The sequence below is a fragment of the Typopeltis vanoorti genome, chromosome 13 (genome assembly GCF_054136105.1).
Source record: "Typopeltis vanoorti isolate ZY-2024b chromosome 13, IOZ_Tvanoo_1.0, whole genome shotgun sequence".
NCBI lineage: Eukaryota > Metazoa > Arthropoda > Arachnida > Uropygi > Thelyphonidae > Typopeltis > Typopeltis vanoorti.
The window spans coordinates 17,996,981-18,017,220 of record NC_143561.1 but is presented as its reverse complement, the minus strand read 5'-3'; the positions used below and the strand labels follow the sequence as shown (position 1 = coordinate 18,017,220).

The 20,240-nt window shown below is 36.1% G+C and overlaps 1 protein-coding gene across 4 annotated transcripts in view; it reads right to left on the bottom strand.

The window, feature by feature from the left end:
* LOC150099961 (peroxisomal ATPase PEX1-like) overlaps nt 1-20,240 on the bottom strand; it is a 324,099-nt gene that overhangs the window by 43,568 nt on the left and 260,291 nt on the right. For all 4 annotated transcript variants that reach the window (XR_016549251.1, XM_090402786.1, XM_090402787.1 and 1 more), the window contains one exon: nt 8,700-8,803. Coding sequence is in view for 3 of the 4 variants with exons in the window: in XM_090402786.1 (XP_090258912.1) it covers nt 8,700-8,803 (104 nt within the window). In the remaining variant the exon portion in view is untranslated. The remainder of the gene's footprint in view (nt 1-8,699; nt 8,804-20,240) is intronic.

The window sequence follows — 20,240 nt, the reverse complement described above, 5'->3', positions numbered from 1 at the left end:
CGTTGAAGAAACATTATGCTGCATATTAAGGACAACAGACTTTGCATTACAACTGGATGAGTCAACTTTACCAGGCAATGAATCTTTGATTTTAGCTTATGTGCGTTTTGCAAAGGAAGAAAGTTTGGTTCAAGAGTTGTTATTTGCAACGCTACTAAGATACATACACTAAAGGAGAGTCAATATTTTGTGTTGTTGAGTAGTTCTTCAAAGATAAGGAAATCCGACTTACTAACATACTTTCTTGTGCAAGTGATGGAGCACCATCAATGACAGGTCGCTACAGTGGGTACATGAAGTCGCTACATGAAGATATGAATATATTTGGTACTGCTTTTTTCAAGTAGGCGACAAGCCTACTTGAAAAAAGCAGTATCAAATATATTTATCATTCACCGTGTCATTCATCACCAACATCTGGTTGCAAAAAACCTCAGCGATTGCTTGCACAACTCACTACACACATACACACACACACTATCATTACTGCTGTGAATAACATTAAAGTCAATGCCCTCAATGATACTTTTTTTGAGAGCTCTGTGATGAAAATGATGAACATTTTGAGTTTGCTGCTCCATACTGAAGTTCGTTGGCTGTCAAGAGGCAATGTTTGAGACGGTTTTATGATCTTTTTAATACCGTTGTAGAGTTTTTTGAAGACCAAAAGGCTTTGCTCAGTGATGAACTCAAAGCTATCAGGCATGATGTTGCTTATTTATCAGATATATTTGCAAAATTTAATGAAATTAATTTACAGCTGTAAGACAATGATATCAATCTAATCAAGGCCAAATCTTCTATCTCAACATTTATTTCAAAGTTAAATCTGTTGAAGCAAAACCTAGGACGTCATAAGCTCTACCAATTTCCCAGCCTGTCCGAGTTAGGTGGAAAGCATAGGGTGCAAACTGATGATCGGCAAGTTTACTGTGACTATTTGAATATGCTGCATGAAGATATGACTGAGTGATTTAAGGATCTACTTTTGTTGGAAGTTCCAGATTGGATAATACCATTTTCCGATACTGAGTTAGTCGGAGCCATGGAGGAAGAACTAATTGAGCTACAAAATGACTTTGAGCTGAAGCCAAAATTTAAGAAATCTTATCAAGAGTTTTGGTTGCAGAAAGAGATCTCAGCTCATTATCCTTCACTGCGCAGAGTGGTTAAGAAGCTCCTCGTTGTATTTCCAACATCACATTTGGTAGAACGTGGTTTTAGTGTGGTCATACAACTTCTTCTGAAACAAAGAATAGACTCCAGATAACTCAATGTGGAGATTTAAGACTCCTGCTAAGTGATATTAAACCAGGCATAGGAAAACTGGTATCACTCCATGATGCCCATCCATCACATTAAGGATTTTCTGAACATTCAAGTCAATAGCTGCTATTGAATAGCATTATAATACAATGTTTTATTAGATTTTAATGTAAAGTTGTTATTCAAGTTAAACGTTTTTTTGGATTTAAAATAAATGTAAATTGTAAATTAATAATTTGTTTTAAAAATGTTATTACTGTTCCTTGTGGGTTGTGTTAGCTTTTCTGAATGTAGAGTGGGGTCACGTATGGAAGGGGGCACTGACAGTGAGTTTATGGAGTGAGGGGGCAGTGGTCCGAAAAAGTTTGGGAACCACTGTACTATAGGTTTACAACCTTTTGTGGATGGGAGATAACACAAAAAAAAATTTTATTAATTTTTTTTTTGTTTTGTTTTTAATGCAGTGCCCATTTCAAAACCAAAACTTTCTTTTTTTGGCATCAGTAAATGAATGAATGAATGAACTATTATTATTATTATTATGATCTGACTCCATAGAGTCAGAGACTCATTGTGGGAGGTACACACAATTGCATACACAATAGTCTCATCCAACTATGCCTTAAACTGATTCAATGTGTCTACATTCCCAAAAATAACCTCTGCAGTATACCACTAGTGACCTTCCTCTTTTGGGATATTGCACCCCCATATACAACTTTGATACCTATCTGACAGCCAGTCACTGATCCAACTCAGAAGTCTGTCATCCAAACCCATCTGTTTCAAATTATTTAACAACTTGTCATGTGGCAGTCTATCAAAAGCTTTTGCAAAATCCAAGTACACCACTGTATATGCATCTCCCCTGTCCAAGGTATCTGTCACTTTGTTATAGTACAAAAGTAAGTTAGTAAAACATGATCTCCCTTTAACAAACCCATGCTGATAACCACAAAGAATACTGCTGTTATCAACCCATTTCTGTATCCTACTTCTCACCAATCTCTCTCGTACCTTCACCACAACACCAGATATACAGATTGGATAAAATGAATAAAATCCTTACATTTTAATTATACTGTGTATGCATTTAAAAATATTGAATAATGGATATCCACAATTATAATGCATTTTTTTTCTGCTAAACATATAATGGTATTTCCAATTGCTGAACAACCTTATACTGAAAGTAGTATAAGCATTCGCTGTAGGAATACATCACTATTAACTTATGAATAATATAAACGAAATAAAACAAATATAAATATTGATTAACAATTTTATACTATGTCACAAGAAAAAACAAAACAATGCTACAAGGGGCATATGTGCAACATTATGGCCAGTGATCTAAAGTTTTATGTAATCTGTAAACAGACCATGAAGTATTCACTCTGACCACACACAATTCAGCATCACTGCAAAATTCAGTAGCTATATGTGACAGATAGTAATAAATATAATAGATGCCAAAGAGTGTTATCACTTTTATAAAAGAAACAGAAGCAAAAAATTTTTAAGATAAATAAATGCAATTAGCCAGCAGAATCAACCTACTGATTCCAAATCCTTAAAATTTCATGCAGTATAAACAATACTACTAAAGTTTATTTTAAAAATGTTACTGGAAAATAATAAATAAATTCATAACAAAACACAATGTTCAATTGTGTTTTGTGATGACTAGACTAGAGCACATTTACCAAAAATGACAACTGCATTTTGTAAGCATTACTGCAAGGTTTCCAAATATTATACAGTGGTATCCTCTCCAAACACATTTGCATTGCCACACACTGCTTTCTATTCATTAAGTACCATTTTTAAATAATTATCATAATAAGTGGGTTTTTTTAAGTGCCTCAATAACTTAATAGATTTTAGGCCTTACAGTACTAAGATGAGATATAAAGAAAATTCATGCATAAATATTAATACACCAGATACTTCAATTTGATGATATGGTTGCATTGATTGAGTTCATTTACCCCAAAATTGTTGGAATAAGTGAAACATGGTTGGTTTCAAGTGAAACATCCTGAGAGGGAATAGAGATGGAAGAGTATGATGTATTTCATGAAGATAGAAAGAATAAAAAAGGGAGGTGAAGTGCTATGATGATAGAAAAAGAGTTATGTCCACACAAGGCAGAGATGCAAGGAAGAAATAGTGGCTGAGGTTATTATTGTGGTTTATATTAAACTGGTTTTACTATAACACGGTAGCTGTTTCCATAATTTTTTAATAATGAATACCTAGTCGGATGTTGCTATAGACCCAATAATGTGGAGTGGAGTGACTACGAAATGTATAAGCAAATTAGACAAGCAAATAGGAAAAAGGTGATCGTTATGGGTGATTTTAATTATGGCAATATAAACTAGGATGATGAGATAGCAACTGCAAGAAAAGAAAATGAGTTTCTCAAGATTTTGAGGGACAGCTACCTCAGGCAGTATGTAATAGAGGGTCTTGAATTTGATCGTCTCATATTAGTAATTAAGCTGTTTCCTGAGAAGCTCAGGAAACAGCTTACAGCTGTAGCATGGAACAAGGAGTTGGGCAGCAAGGAGATCAATCCGGATTGGGTGATATTCAAAAACCATCTGGTAGAAGCAATGTCTAAATGTATTCCAAGGGTCAGAAGGTTAAATAAAGTAGGTGTGAAAAGGATGAATGAAGAGATTAAGCAATATAGAGAAAGAAGGCATTATAGAGGTAACAGAAGATGAGTGGTAATAATCAATTCCATGAGGAGTACAAAGAACAGGCAAGGAGGGTGGGTGACTCGGTTGGTAAGGATAGCAAAAGTGCAGTATGAGCAGCAGTTAGCCAAGGGGAAAAAACAAAACAAAACATAGGGAGTTCTTTCGACATGTAGCCAGCACAAAAAAAGAATGAGTATAGCATCTTTTCTTTCATGCTTACATGGTGATCAGAATACATTATCAAAAATTATGGAGACATCTACCATGTTAGAGCAAAACTTTAGTTTAATATAAACCAAAATGAACACGCGACGTTTAGACCTTCATATCCAAGAAACAAGCTGCACTACAATCTACGTGGTTTGCTAAAGTTACTGATCAACTGTTACAATTATTGGCCTGACCTCTGGTGAGAAAAAAAAAACCCTTTATTACATCAAAGCTAGAGTCCTATTATTATTATCTATTAGGTTACAAAATTAAATTAGGCTGGAGAGCAACATGTTTATATATATATATAAAAAAAACAAAACAACAAAAATAACAACTGTGATTATACATATAAATTTCAACCAATTGGTATGGAATAGTTTTCAATAAAAGCTGAAAATTGCTTAAAGTCCTAAAGTATGCTGGAAACTAAGTAGGCTGAATATGTGCCATCCAAATTCTTGGAATTTTTATGTCACCATTATTGTTGAGATTAGGGTGGTTAATTAGAATTTCACAGGCTTCTTTAAATTTTCTTTCATACCAGGTTTTTGTATGGTGTAAAGAGCAGGTACTTTTGGTTTATATTAAACTAAAGTTTTGCTCTAACACGGTAACTGTCTCCATAATTTTTGATAATGTAATGAGTATAGCAGGATGGCATTGACTGGGGAAAATGGTATAAGGACAACTGCTGTGAAGGATATAGTTGAGATATTTAGTGAGCAGTTCATAAAGGTCTTTTGTCCTTATGAATGTGACATCATGGAGAGTTTGAGAACAGTAGATAATGAGGAGGAGGAGGAGAGATCGATCTTACATGCACTATTAGACTAGTGCATGTAAAATGGAAGGAAGGCAAGATTGTACTGCATCAAAAATCACATTTTTGTAATTTTTTCCGAAGAGCCTCGGATATAGGGTATGGTGATGGATTTAGAGTAATCCTTGTTGTGGGGGGGGGGGGGGGGGGAAGGGAGGTTGTGGTTTACTGGTTTCAATATTTTTTGGATTTTTTTTTTTGGGGGGGGTAGTCATTGGCTGAGAAAGTGTTGAGAATGTGGTTTAGTTCTATGGTTAGGGCATTGTCATTTGAACAGATAAGTTTAGCTCTGTTGTGTAGTGTCTTAATGACTCCATATTGTTGCAAGGAGGGATTGGTGGGATTGTTGCTGAATGTATCTGCCTGTATGGGTGGGTTTTCTATACTCTCCCCACCCTTGGCCAACTTTTATATGGAGACTTTTGAAGAGAAAGTCTTAAACTCTGCCCCACAAAAACCAACAATTTGGCTTCGCTATGTTGATGATGTGTTCGCTATTTGGCCACATGGCTCCAATGCACTCTTCTCCTTCCTAACACACTTAAACAACCAACACCCCAGAATCAAATTCACCATGGAAGAAGAAAAAAAATAACTGCCTTCCTTTCTTAGACACACTAGTCACCTGCCAGCCTGATGGAACCTTGGTTTACTCAGTCTAAAGAAAACCCACCCATACAGGCAGCTACATTCACCAACAATCCCGCCACCCCCTCCTCGTAACAATATGGAGTCATTAAGACACTACACAACAGAGCTAAACTTATCTGTTCAAATGACAATGCCCTAACCACAGAACTAAACCACATTCTCAACACTTTCTCAGCCAATGACTACCCCCCCCCCAAAAAAAAATATTGAAACCAGTAAACCACAACCCCCTTCCCTCCCTCCCCTCACAACAAGGATTACTCTAAATCCATCACCATACCCTATATCCGAGGCACTTTGGAAAAAATTACAAAAATCCTAAAAAAACATGACTTAACTTCTTGTTACAACTTGTAACTTCTCCTTATCTGCTCTACTAAAGACCAACAACCCCCCCCCCCCCCCGACCTACCTGATGTATACCAGGTCCCTTGCAGTGTAAGCTGTCCTACTTTGGCCAAACAGGCAGAACAGCAAATATCAGAATTTCAGAACACAAGGACTAAATGTGGTTTCACCAATACAGCCACTCTGGTGTTGCTGACCAGGCGCTGGATACCTGCCATAGAATACGGTGGAAAAAAGCCACGATAATACACCGTAATAAATACAAATATGAAAGGCTTTTCGTGGAATCAGCTTTAGCCCTAAGAAACAATCCAAACCTCAACAAATTTGGCTGCATGAGACTGCCTCAAATTTGGGAAACCTACATCAGAAGACCTTCAGCCCAATCTCCCAAGAATACCAACATTGCCCACTAGGGGGGTACCATCAGGACTTTAGGAGAAATAATAGCTTCCTGCTTCTTCCTCACTTACTGTTTGTTGTGCCTGCGTGCACGTGTCTTGTTCTTAAGTTTCTTGAAAATGGCAACGTGACGTTGCCGAAATATTGAAGTATATTAAAATTTATTTTAATGTATATCCTAGTTGATGTAATTTCCTTAAATTATTTAGTAAAAAATGCATAACCAACGTATAAGCCTTTCCACGAGAAATATATAAATTTCGGCGATTCCAAGCGCGTAAGAAAATACCTGGATAGTGCAACACCTGGCCCATTTGGTAATGCAAACTGAGGCAACTCATAGTAAGGGTGGTGCAAGCTCCGATCACTATTCTTGGTATTTACCCATAATGTGAACTTAGCTTCTAGGAGCTGTATTACTGTTCTACATTATGAGAGAAGGTCACTACCCAGACCGGTTTCAACCTTTATTGAGGTCTCATCAGTGAGTAGGTAGACCTAGTTAATACCAAGTTTGTAGCGAACAGAACTTACATCCCTTCTATGAGAATTGCCAAGAAGGTGTCCTAATAAATTACTAATTATATGAAGAGCCAAAGGCTTCAATTCGGCGATATGAACTTATTTAAGTTAAGGGGTATTACATCCCATATTGTTTCTTAGCCGAATAAGAAACTCAAAGAGTTTCATGCCGAATATAGAAACTATATAACTATCCTCTTACTTCCTGTTAGATAAATAAATTAGATTACAACTAACCAAAATGATTTTCATGACTAATGAATAAAATTCTTTACCATACTCAATGACTTTCCTTTGATTCTCTTAACAAACATTAAAAACTTGAATAAAGTTGTGATCCATAATGCAATATTGGCCAGACCAGAAGCCTGTATAATGGTATTAATTTAATACTGTACTGTATAATTGATTTAATGCAAAGTTTTGAAAAATTGCAAAACTTTCCGTTAAACTCATATCTAATACTGTTACCAAATTGCATATACATATACATACATACATACTTGAATTTATTTTATTTATTTATTTGTTTATTTGACATTAAATTTTAAATCCCACTTTTTTCCATTATCATTCTTCCACTCTTTAAGATCATCCTGTAAAGAACTTAGATCATCCAAAAAAGTGACTATTCTCCCCAGCTTCATGTCTTCAGCACAGAGAGAATTTTAATCTTAATATTCGAACTCAAATCATTAATGAATATATAAAACAACAATCTCCTCTGAAAATAGTATGATTTTGTCAAATTCAATTCACTTCAATATCATAAATGCCCTCCCATGATAAGTCCTTGGAGGTATCACATGATAATAATATAATAAATCTCCTCAAATCACAGCTTAAAAATTAGCTTATTCTGATCAGATCTAACGGATACATAGATAACCTTCAGTGACCCCCATTCCTAACAGATGCACTTAGTATGCTATTCTGAAGTATTTATATTTGTTTTAATTTAGTTATTTTTAAGCAGTACCTATAAGTAAGCCTACCCTCATCACTTTCTTTGGATTTCATTAGGTCAGAAGAATTCTGCATTTCACATTATCATGCACACTCAGACCTTGCTGTTCAAATTCTACTTCTTGAGAATTTAAGTCTCCATTTTTTTTTGGGGAGGGGGTTCAAAACCATGAAAAGAAAATGAATAATTATAATTATTCATTTTCTTTTCATGGTTTTTGTGTTTCTTTTCATGGTATTTATGTTAGCATTACAATTGATAATTATCAATTGTAATGCTAACATAAATACAATATTATTTAATAATACTAGTTGTAAGCTACACTTACTCTCAACTAATCCTTTATGAATAATTTGGCAAGATTGAACATTATCATCATCATCAAATTCCTGCTATGTACCCCTCAAGGGGTGTACAGGATATGACAGCACTACATGAAAACATCATTACCAGCTTCCTATTTACAATTTTCCTCCAAATCAGTCTGTTACTTGTCAAGACTCCAACATTATCGGATCTTATATTTCTATCGTCTAAGGCACTTTGTACTGTATCAATCCACCTATATCTTGGTCTTCCTCTGGGTCGTTTTCCTACCAACCTGGCAGAGGACATTAGCTCTGCTGATACTTCTACAAAATATTCCAAACATAATACAATACATTATTCATCAAAAATTACAGAACTCACAGTACTCATTTCCTTACTTGCTGCTGCTTTTTATAACTGCCTTGAAATTTTAAAAGCACTATAAATATGTATATAAATTTTCAATATAATGATAATCACACAAACTTACTTCATCTGGAAGAGGACAATGTAAGCATCTGTCAAGGCGTCCAGGTCGTAACAAAGCTGGATCAATTAAATCAGGACGGCTACTTGCAGCTAGCACATAAACTCCTGGAAAATAAATAACATAGTCTTTATTCAAATATTACTAATAATCAGGTCATTTCATGTTTACTACATAGAGCACTGATAAGCAACTATTTCCATATTATATTTACTATAAATGGACATTAAATGATAAAAATGAAGGGTTTTTATAAAAATATCTTTATATATTATATATTTAATATTTTAAGGAATTTACAACATATACTGGAATATTAATTAAAAGAAACTTTAATAAATACCTTCTATATTTCGGCAACATCACATTGCCATCTCCTATATTTCAGCAACGTCACATTCCAGAGTAGCGGGTTTAGGCCTCTCAACCCAATATAGTCCGAAATCCTGACATTTGCTGTCCTGCCTGTTTGGCCAAAGTAGGACAATTTACAGCTGCAAGGGACCTGGTAATCCCAGGTAGATCTAGGGGAAGTTGGTCTTTGGTGGAACGGATAAGGGATGCCATTTTTTTATATGGTTTGTAACAAGAAGTCAGGTCATACTTTTTTACGAATTTGGTTCACTTTTCAGAGGTGCCTGGGATATAGGGAATGGTGATGGATTTAGTGATCTTTGTTATGAAGGGGGGGGGATGTGATTAACTGGTTTTAATATTTTTTGGGGGTTGTAGCCATTGGAGAAAGCGGTTTAGTTCAGTGGTTAGGGCATCGTCATCTGAACAGATTAATTTTGCCCTGTTATATAGTGTTTTTATAACCTCATATTGTTGTGGGGGGGGGGATTGCTAGTAAATGCATCTGCCTATATGGGTGGGTTTTCTGTAAATAGAGAAAACCAAGGATCCATTAGGCTGAAGAGTGATTAGAGTGTCTAGAAAAGGGAGACTGTTGTTTTACTCTTTTTCCAAGGTGAACTGGATTCTGGGGTGTTGGTTGTTTAAGTGTGTTAAGAAGGAGTGGAGTGTTTCTGAGCCATGTGGCCAAATAGCAAACATATCATCAACATAGCGAAGCCAAACAATGGGTTTTTTGTGGGCTGATTTTAAGGATTTCTCTTCAAAAGTCTCCATAAAGAAGTTGGCCAAGGGTAGGGAGCGTGGTGAACCCATGGCTGTCCCCCTCTCTATCTGTCTGTAGAATTTTCCTTGCCAAACGAAATAGCCTGAGTTCATTGTGAACTGAAATAGGACTGAGATATCAGGAGGAAATTTGGCTTGGATGAGCTCTAGGGATTCCGTGAGTGGGACATTTGTGAATAGGGAGGAGATGTCAAAACTGACCATTATGTCAGTATGTTGGAGTGAGAGGTTTTTTATACTGGCTTTGAAGTGGGCTGAGTTTTTAATGTGTGATGGTGTATTGCCAGTATAGTGTGTGAGTGCTTTGGCTAATTTGTATGTGGGAGAATCAATGCCATCCACTATGGGACGTAATGGCAAATTTTGTTTATGTATTTTTGGAAGTACATATATTCGGGGGGGATGGGGGGGGGTCTAGAGTTAAAAGGTTTTAGTTTGTTGGTAACTTCTGCAGGCCAAGAAGTGACCTTCTTAAGGAGCCTTTGGAGAGTTCTAATTTATGAGCTGGTGAAATTATATTCACTAGGGAGGTAGGTAGCCCGATCTAACAATAAAGCATTAAGCTTACCTGTGTAGTCGGTTTGGTTGAGAACCACAGTGGCATTTCCCTTATCTGCTTTGGTGATTACTATATCTTTGTTTTTCTTCATTTCTTGTAGAGCTTTATATTCTCCTTTAGATAGGTTTGTTTTTGGTAGTCTTGCTTTGGTGAGAACACTGGCTACATCAGGTCTGATATTGTTGGCGAAATGTTTTGCAAGTTTGCGGATACCACGTACTATATGAATCATTATTTCTTCGGCCGGTATTTTCTTAGGAGATATGGTGAAATTGTGGCCATGTGGCAGTGCTCAGAGTGCCTCAGGCTTCAGAGTAATGGAAGAAAAGTTGATTACCATGTTCAGTGGTTGTTGAGGTTCAGAGGTAGAGTCCTTTTTCAATTTTTCAAATTTTTTGATGTGCCGACTTCGTATCTTTTTCAAATTCTCTTGCTGCGTAAGCACATGAGATGTCGTAGAGAATTGCCCAAAGTTCGTGGTTCAGTGTGTTGGAATGCTCCGCCTCTAGCACCCGAATAGCTTTGTTTACGTCGGCTAGGAGAACATGCATAGTGGTAATTTGTTCTCGTAGTAGGGTGAAGCTAGCTAGAATTTAGAAATAAAATTTAGATTTAGAAGATTACACTAAATCCATCATCATTCCCTATATCCAGGGCACCTCTGAAAAGTTAACCAAAATCTTAAAAAGGTATGACCTGACTTCTTGTTACAAACCATAAAAAAAATTGGCATACCTTATCCGCTCCACCAAAGACCAACCACTTCACCTGGACCTACCTGGGGTATACCAGGTCCCTTGCAGCTGTAAACTGTCCTACTTGGGCCAAACAGGCAGGACAGCAAATGTCAGGATTTTGGAACACAAAGACTACATCAGGTTTTACCAGTACAGCCACTCTGGGCTTGCAGACCATGCTCTGGATACCCGCCACAGAATACGTTGGAAGAAAGCCACGTTAATACACCATAGGTTTCTTTTTTTTTTTTAAATATGAAAGATTATTCATGGAATCAGCCTCAGCTCTAAAAACTTTCCAAACCTCAACAAATTTGGGTGCATGAGATTGCCCCAAATCTGGTGTTGCGTCGTATATCTCTGATATTGATATATCGAGGCAATATAATTAACTTTATCCTTTCCTACTTCAGCCGCTATATCAAATTCTATTGCATGTACCTCTTTGTTAAGTTGGTTGCGTCATTGTTATGTGATCTTCATTAATTTTAGTCTTATCGTTATGTCTCGCTTCTTTTATACCTTTTCTTACGTAATTTAATCTTTTAAGGGCCACCAGAGATTACCTGTTCCCTGAATTCTATGAGTTATCCCGGTCACTCAGGCAAAATTTATTTTTTATCTGCACCAGCCTGGGTCTTAAAGTTAGAGATAAGCTTAACCTTTAGGATAAACATAGATTATCAGGTGCCACTAATAATGTTAATTGAATTCTTAGAAGTCTTGGGCTCTCTGGCTTATTTTATTTGCAGTCGTGCCGTACTATTTTCAATTGGGATATCCCCCCCCCCCCCACACACGATCACAGGTTCGAAGTTTTATGAAGGGTCAGGGTCAGTCATCATGATCAGAAACACATGTAAGTAAGGAATCAAAATATTTATTAAACTCATCATATAATGCCATACAAGTTAAAGTAGTTATCAAATCTAATTTAAGCTTCTACCATTTTCTCACTCTTAAAACCATTATGCATTGACTTCAAAATGTTAGCAAATTCAATAACTCAACATATAATACATTCTTAATTACAGCTCAATTGGACATTAAGGCATTTTAGCACATTTATAATCTCTCTTGGATTAATTACGGCAGAATCTCTATCTAACTGAAAGTTCTTAAAGTCCATTTCAAAAGCATAGTCATTTACATAAATCTTAGTTCTTCACTCTTTCATCCATTACAAATTTTAAGATGCATTCTCTTAACACTGTTAGTCAATTCTCAAAAGGGGCTAGAACAAGTGAGAGTACTTATCTATTCTTTATCGGTTTTCTTCCATCCTTCCTTCTTTGTTTCGATTCTGGTTATCTCAATCTTATCGCCACGTGGGTTACACGTGCTCGCCTGAGCTGGGCACTATCTATCTGCTAAGGTTTTACGTCGATTGCCTTCTCATTGACGGCCTACGGTTGATCTTGCTGAAATCTGCTGCGGTGTCATGCTGGAACTTTTTGTAAGTCAGCCCTCAAAAATGAGAGCTGAACTGCGATGAACTCTTGGAGCACACGAAGAGAAATGCAGGAACAAGAAAAAACGGGGGGATTTACTTCCATGTCGTGGGTTTTATACGCTTCCCTAGAGTGCCACCTTTCCGAGTTTGAATTTCTCTTATTGTCTCACCCATTGGTCTCAGGCTGGGTGACTTCACTGATCAACATACGGGACTTCTTGTTTCCGGGAATGTATGCGTCATGACGTCTTCTTAGATGTGATGCCCGCGGGTGCTTACGCTGCTCTTATAGTATTAGGGCGATCTTTTCCCTATATCGCTGAATAATATGCATTCTTTCATTTATAATATTTCACTAATGATTTCTCTCATATCCGCCACTTTTGCTGACTTACATTCATGCTAGACATATAGCTACATTAATTTAAATTCACATAATTCAGAGTTTATCATACAAGATGTTGTTACAAAAAAAAAAAAACATAGTTACACTGTGCTAAAAGATAAGTATGCATATATATTTTTTGTTAATTGTATATAATGGCGACGTCATGTAAAATTTGAAGTCGCCTATTTCAGATCTAACACTGGGAAGCTGGCATCTTGAGAACTTCAGCCCAACAGCCAAGACAACCCAATATAGCCTGCTAGGGAGCACCTTTAGGACTCTAGGAACAACAGTAGTTTTCTCTCTTTCTGTTTCATTTGCTTTTCATAGTACCTGCATGCACATGTCATAGTCATAGTTCACATGAAGATGGCAATGTGATGTTGCCAAAATATAGGAGATATATATTAAAGTTTCTTTTAATTAATATTTCAGTATATGTTGTAAATTCCTTAAATAATTTAATAGTCATATGTTACCAATGTATAAGCCTATCTACAAGAATTACTATCGTCCACTGAGATTCTATTGCATGCAAGGCCCGCCAATATGACAAACTAAAGCTAAAGATAGAGACAACTAAATTGTTTGACCTTCTTAAAACGCTGCCTGGATAATAAGGTAATCCCAAATTGTGTAAAATTTAAGCACTGTTTCTCTTCACAGAAGGGTCTCTGCATTTATAACTGCGCTAGCTTCACCCTACTATGAGAACAAATTATTGCTACGTGCGTTCTCCTAGCCAACATAAACAAAGCTATTCGAGCACTAGAGGAGGAGCTTTCCAACACACTGAACCACGAACTTTGGACGATTCTCTACGACATCTCGTGACCTTTGGCAGCAAAAGAATTTGAAAAGATACGAAGTCAGCACATCAAAAAATTTGAAAACTTGAAAAGGACTCTACCTCCGAACCTCAACCACTCAACACGGTAATCAACCTTTCTTCCATTACTCTGCAGCCTGAGGCACTCAACACACTGCCACGTGGCTACAATTTCGCCATATCTCTTAAGAAAATACTGGCCAAAGAAATAATGATTCAAATAGAACGTGGTATCTGCAAACCATATGGCCAACAATATCAGACTGGATGTAGCCGGTGTTCTCACCAAAGCAAGACCATCAAAAACCAACCTATCCAAAGGAGAATATAAAGCTCTACAAGAAATGAAGAAAAACAAAGAAATAGTAATTACACAGGTAAGCTTAATGTTTTATTGTTAGATCGGGCTACCTACCTCCCTATTGAATATAATCCCATCAGTTCCCAAATTAGAACTCTCCAAAGGCTCCTTAAGAAAGTCACTTCTTGGCCTGTGGAAGTTACCAAAAACTAAAACCTTTTAACTATAGACCCCCCCCACCCAAATATATGTACTTTCAAAAATACATAAACAAAATTTGCCATTACATCCCATAGTGGATGGCATTGATTCCCCCCACATACAAATTAGCCAAACATTTAGCCAAAGCACTCACACACTATACTGGCAATACACCATCACACATAAAAAAACTCAGCCCACTTCAAAGCCAGTATAGAAAATCTCTCACTCCAACATACTGACATAATGGTCAGTTTTGACATCTCCTCCCTATTCACAAATGTCCCACTCAAGGAAACCTTAGAACTCATCCAAGCCAAATTTCCTCCCGATATCTTAGCCCTATTTCAGTTCACAATGAACTCAGGCTATTTCATTTGGTGAGGAAAATTCAGGGGGTGGGGAGAGTGGTGAACACCACTCTCCCCATCCTTGGCCAACTTCTTTACGGAGACTTTTGAAGAGAAATCCTTAAAATCAGCCCACAAAAAACCCATTGTTTGGCTTCGCTATGTTGATGATATGTTTGCTATTTGGCCACATGGCTCAGAAACACTCCACTCCTTCTTAACACACTTAAACAACCAACACCCCAGAATCTAGTTCACCTTGGAGAAAGAGTAAAACAAGTCTCCCTTTTCTAGACACTCTAATCACTCTCCAGCCTAATGGATCCTTGGTTTTCTCTATTTACAGAAAACCCACCCATATAGGTAGATGCATTTACTAGCAATCCCCCCCCCCCACAACAATATGGAGTTATAAAAACACTATGTAACGGGGCAAAATTAATCTGTTCAGATGACAATGCCCTAACCACTGAACTAAACCGCTTTCTTAGCCAATGGCTACAACCCACAAAAAATATTAAAACCAGTTAACCCCCCCCCCCCCTTCATAACAAAGATTACACTAAATCCATCACCATTCCCTATATCCCGGCACCTCTGAAATGTTAACCAAAATCTTAAAAAAGTATGACCTGATTTCTTGTTACAAACCATATAAAAAATTGGCATCCCTTATTCGCTCCACCAAAGACCAACCACTTCCCCTAGATCTACCTGGGGTATATCAGGTCCCTTGCAGCTGTAAACTGTCCTACTTTGGCCAAACAGACAGGACAGCAAATGTCAGGATTTTGGAACACAAAGACTATATCCAGGTTTCACCAGTACAGCCGCTTTCAGCTTTCAGACCATACTCTGGATACTCGCCACAGAATATGTTGGAAGAAAGCCACGTTAATACACCGCAGCAAATTTAAATATGAAAGATTATTCATGGAATCAGCCTCGGCTCTAAAAAACTTTCCAAACCTCAACAAATTTGGGTGTATGAAACTGCCCCAAATTTGGGAAGCTTGCATCTTGAGAACATCAGGCCAACAGCTAAGACAACCCAATACAGCCCACTAGGGGACAACAGTAGTTTTCTCTCTTTCTACTTCATTTGATTTTTGTCATGTCTGCGTGCACGTGTCATAGTTGTATGTTCCCGTGAAGATGGCAATGCGATGTTGGCGAAATACAGGAGGTATTTATTAAAGTTTCTTTTAATTAATATTCCAGTATATGCTTTAAATTCCTTAAATAATTTAATAGTCATGTGTTACCAATGTATAAGCCTATCTACAAGAAAATATAAATTCTAAGACACAGAAAAAAAAAAAGATAGATAGTAGCATTTCCACCATTAGGAGTAGAAATGGTCTGATGATGTTTCCATATTAAAGTCATATAAATGGATATAAAAAGCATGTGAGAATTTCCCAATGAGACTCTTGCTGCAAGATTGCGTACTCCTTGTGAAGTTGTTTTAATAAACAGCTTCACAAATAGTAATACAACTAATTATATATTTTGTTTAATCCTTTATCCAAGTGTAAGCAAACAGTTTGTGCCTGAAGTATTTTCAGGACTGCACCAACTCGTGGTAAAGGTGGTATAAGCTCTGATCACTTGCCTTAGTATCCCAAAATGCAAAGCACATATCCTTATGGGCATGTATAATGCTATGCATTATGGGAAAGGGTCACCAGACAGGTTTCGACCTTTATTGAGGTCTCGTCCCATAATGCATAGCATTATACATAGCCATAAGGATATGTGTTTGCATGGATACTAAGGCAAGTGATCAGAGCTTATGCCACCTTTACCACGAGTTTCCCCAGTCCTGAAAATACTTCAGGTGCAAACTCTGTTTGCTTACACTTGGATAAAGGATTAAGCCAAATATATAATTAGTAATACAACATTTAGAAATATCAATGTCCAAAAAACACCCACAAGGAACAATAACATCACAATAGTGCCATGGGTGATAAAGAGATCTGAGGAAGCAGGAAGAGTCAGCATTGAAGGAATTGGGCAATGGCAGCATTAACGTAAACACAACTGCATGGCAAGCACATATTTTTTTCTTCTATCATATGAAAGGTGTTACGATGAAGTTTGGTTTTCTCAGGCATTTCTCTATAGTTGAAGAATCCTTGGAGGATTCTTGAACCATTATTCACAAATACCTATCATAATTCTTCTTGAACTCATTTGCCAAGAAAGCACCTAAAACTACCTCTGACAACACAATACACCCATTCACACTCATCAAGCAAAAAATGTAGTCCTCACACCCTTCTTGACCACATGAGGAATGTAATTCCAAATGTGACCTTTGTTTTCTCACTTCCTGACATGTGCTGAAATAAATCTTCTGTATCAATCCTACAAATCCTTTAATAATGTTTCAATCGTATCACCTCTTTTTCCACCTATCAACTTAGCCTTTTTAATCTACAGACTTTCAATCTATTCTCATAGAAATCACTTCACAGACCCGTCACAATCCAGATGTGACCTTATTAAAATCTTATAATAAAGAGGAATAATCTGCCTATCCCTGCTTGTCAGTGTTTTCTTCAACATCTAAGTAATCTGATGAGCTGTTTGATCACCTTTGCAGTTTGATAGATTAAACTGGCAGTTGTTATCTTGTTTATAATGACAGCTTACTAAGTCATCCTGCTGGATCTCTATATCAACTTAACTATTGCTTTTTCCCATTTTGCACAGCCAAACAAATGGATACTGGGTCATTTTCTATATCACTGATGTACAAATTAAATAGCAGTAGTTCAATTAAAATTGAATATAAAAAAAAAAAGGCAAGCAAAAGAGAAAGGGTAATAAATATATACCAAAAAATAGGACCCGATGCCTAGAAAATACTAAGGCATATGAATGAAGATATAAAAGAAATTGCAAATATAAGTTATGAAGTAGATTTAAAAGAATTACCTTACAAATTTTTGGACAGATAATGCTAACATTTCATTTTGAAAAAATACAGTGAACAAAATAAAATACTATGTCCTAATTTTATAAATATACGGAAGGCCTTCGATTTAGCATGGCATGAGGCATTGTGGAGATACTGAACCAGTGTGCAATAAATAATAAAAAAGGGAAAATCATGAAGAAATGTGATTTTCCCTACTGGTTGTTCCAGGAAAGCTTTATGTGACATACTGGAGAAGAGGCTAAGAAAAATTGTGGCAGAAATTTGGAAAAGCAAAATTCAAGTCTGTCTTGGCACCTTTTCCTGGAAAAGACATACAACAAGGTGCCAAGGTTACATGGAATAAATGGATCAATGCACAGAACAATGTGCAGTCTATGTTTAAATTGTAAGTCTTCAGTCCCAGAAATGAAGGAAGTACACAAAGATTGTTTGATGTAAAATCAGATGTAAAAAGAGGATACACATTATCTCAACTCTTATTTCCATTATGAAACAAATGTGGCATTAAACCTGGCATCAAAATTGGAGATATGAAAACTAAACTGTTTACTTTATGCAGATGATGTTATACAACTAATAAATCCAGTGCAAGTGATAAGGATTCTTTAACTAAACTGAATAACTGTTGTAAAAATTTAAGCATGAAAATCAGGAATAAGAAGACCAAAACTATGAAAATAGACAGAAATCTATAGAATAAGTCAAATATTTCAGATATTTAGGACAATTTTTAGATACAATGGCAAATTAAATATGGAAACTGAAAGATTTTTCACTTGGTTATACTATAAATTAAACATGCCAAGAAATTATATTCTTAGTTTAATCCTTTATCTAAGTGGAAGCAAATAAAAATTTGTGCATGAGGTAACATTTTTATTTGCTTCCACTTGAATAAAGAATTAAACCAATAATATAATTTCTTGTTATCTTTAATTTATAAATATGGAAACAGACAATAGAATAAGCAGAGCTGGTGTGGTGGGGAGCCAGTTGAATAAATTTATATGAATTAAAATTAATCAAAACACACAGCTAGATATATATATATATATGTTAGGGTTACCAAGTAATTTTATAAACTTGGACTGCCTTTAGACTTGAACTATGTTCAGGCGCAAACTTAACTGTTTGCTTACTTGGGATTAGGAGTAAAATAACCAAGTTTATAAAATTACTTGGTAACCCTAATATACATTACCCAAGTTAAAAAACTTATTTACATCTATATCTCCTCCAGAGATTCTTATTCAAAATAAAAACACCTTGTAGCAACTTGTATAGGTAAAGTTGATAAGGCTCTGTATTACTAAAACCTTGGTATTTAGGGTCAAGCTACTCACTGAGGAGACCTCAAAAAAGGTTGAAACCGGTCTGGGTAGTGACCCCACCCATAATGTATTGCAGTATACATCTTTTAGTGAGATGTGCTTTACATTATGGAAAATACTAAGAATAGTGATCAGAGCTTTACCCACCTTTACAATGAGTTGCCCTGGTGTTGCACCACCTTTAGACTTGAACTACATTCAGGTGCAAACTTAACTGTTTGCTTACTTGGGATTAGAAGTAAAATAACCAAGTTTATAAAGTTACTTGGTAACCCTAATATACATTACCCAAGTTAAAAAAACTTATTTACTTATATATATGACAGTGTTGAAAGAAATTTTAACTTATGGATCAAAGAGTTAGGTTTGAAATAAAGCAGTTGATTAAAGACTAGTGACCAGAAATATGAGCTGTAAGCAAAATTAGGGGAGTGAACATATAGTATCGATGGCAGAATAATATTAAAAATGAAGATATGGTTATGGTGGTGGGCAGTAGATGGAGATGATTGGCAGTAGAGGTTTGGTAGTTGTATAGTGGGTGTCCTCCCGCGATGAGTCTTCGGATTCCTTGGAGGCGTCACGAATAATAATAATAATATTGAAAGAAATGTGAAATCATTAGCATTCAAGAACATGTGTGAACAATATCTATTCTAAGGTAGTATATGGTCACTTAAATGGAGTAGGGGATAAAAGTTAGCAGTATAGGCATTTGATATTAGGATGACAGAAAAATATTCTGTGGGAGACCAAATGTAAGCTTTTGGTACATTTGATATTTGTTAGCATACTAACCATATTAGTATGCTAACAAATATCAGTTTATTGAAAATGTTTCTATGGATTCTGTTATAACAATATAAGTATGAAAGTAAACATTTATTTATTCATTCAGCTAGTTTATTATGTACTATTCAAGATTCCTTGAATGGTTTGAATGTTGCTTTGTGATGAAAAGATTTCACTATTTTTAATGTTCATGATAAGAGCAATTTGCACAAAAATGGAGCTATGGCAGATGCACTTTGACAGCAAGATTTTCAGTTTCACAACTCTGAATGACTTCATGGTTATCTGAAAGAAAAGAAAAAAAAAAACAGCTTATCAAAGACATCACACAACACCTATGAAGTCTATACGAGCCAGGCAGGATTTCAGTGGATCAGTAATCCTTTTACATTGACAGTACATAAAAAATATCAAGGAAAAGCTACTGAAGAGATGGTTTGAAAATTTGATGGATATCTGGTTCCATATACAGCTGGAATATTGTGGATTCACTGACATAGCATTGAGAACTTA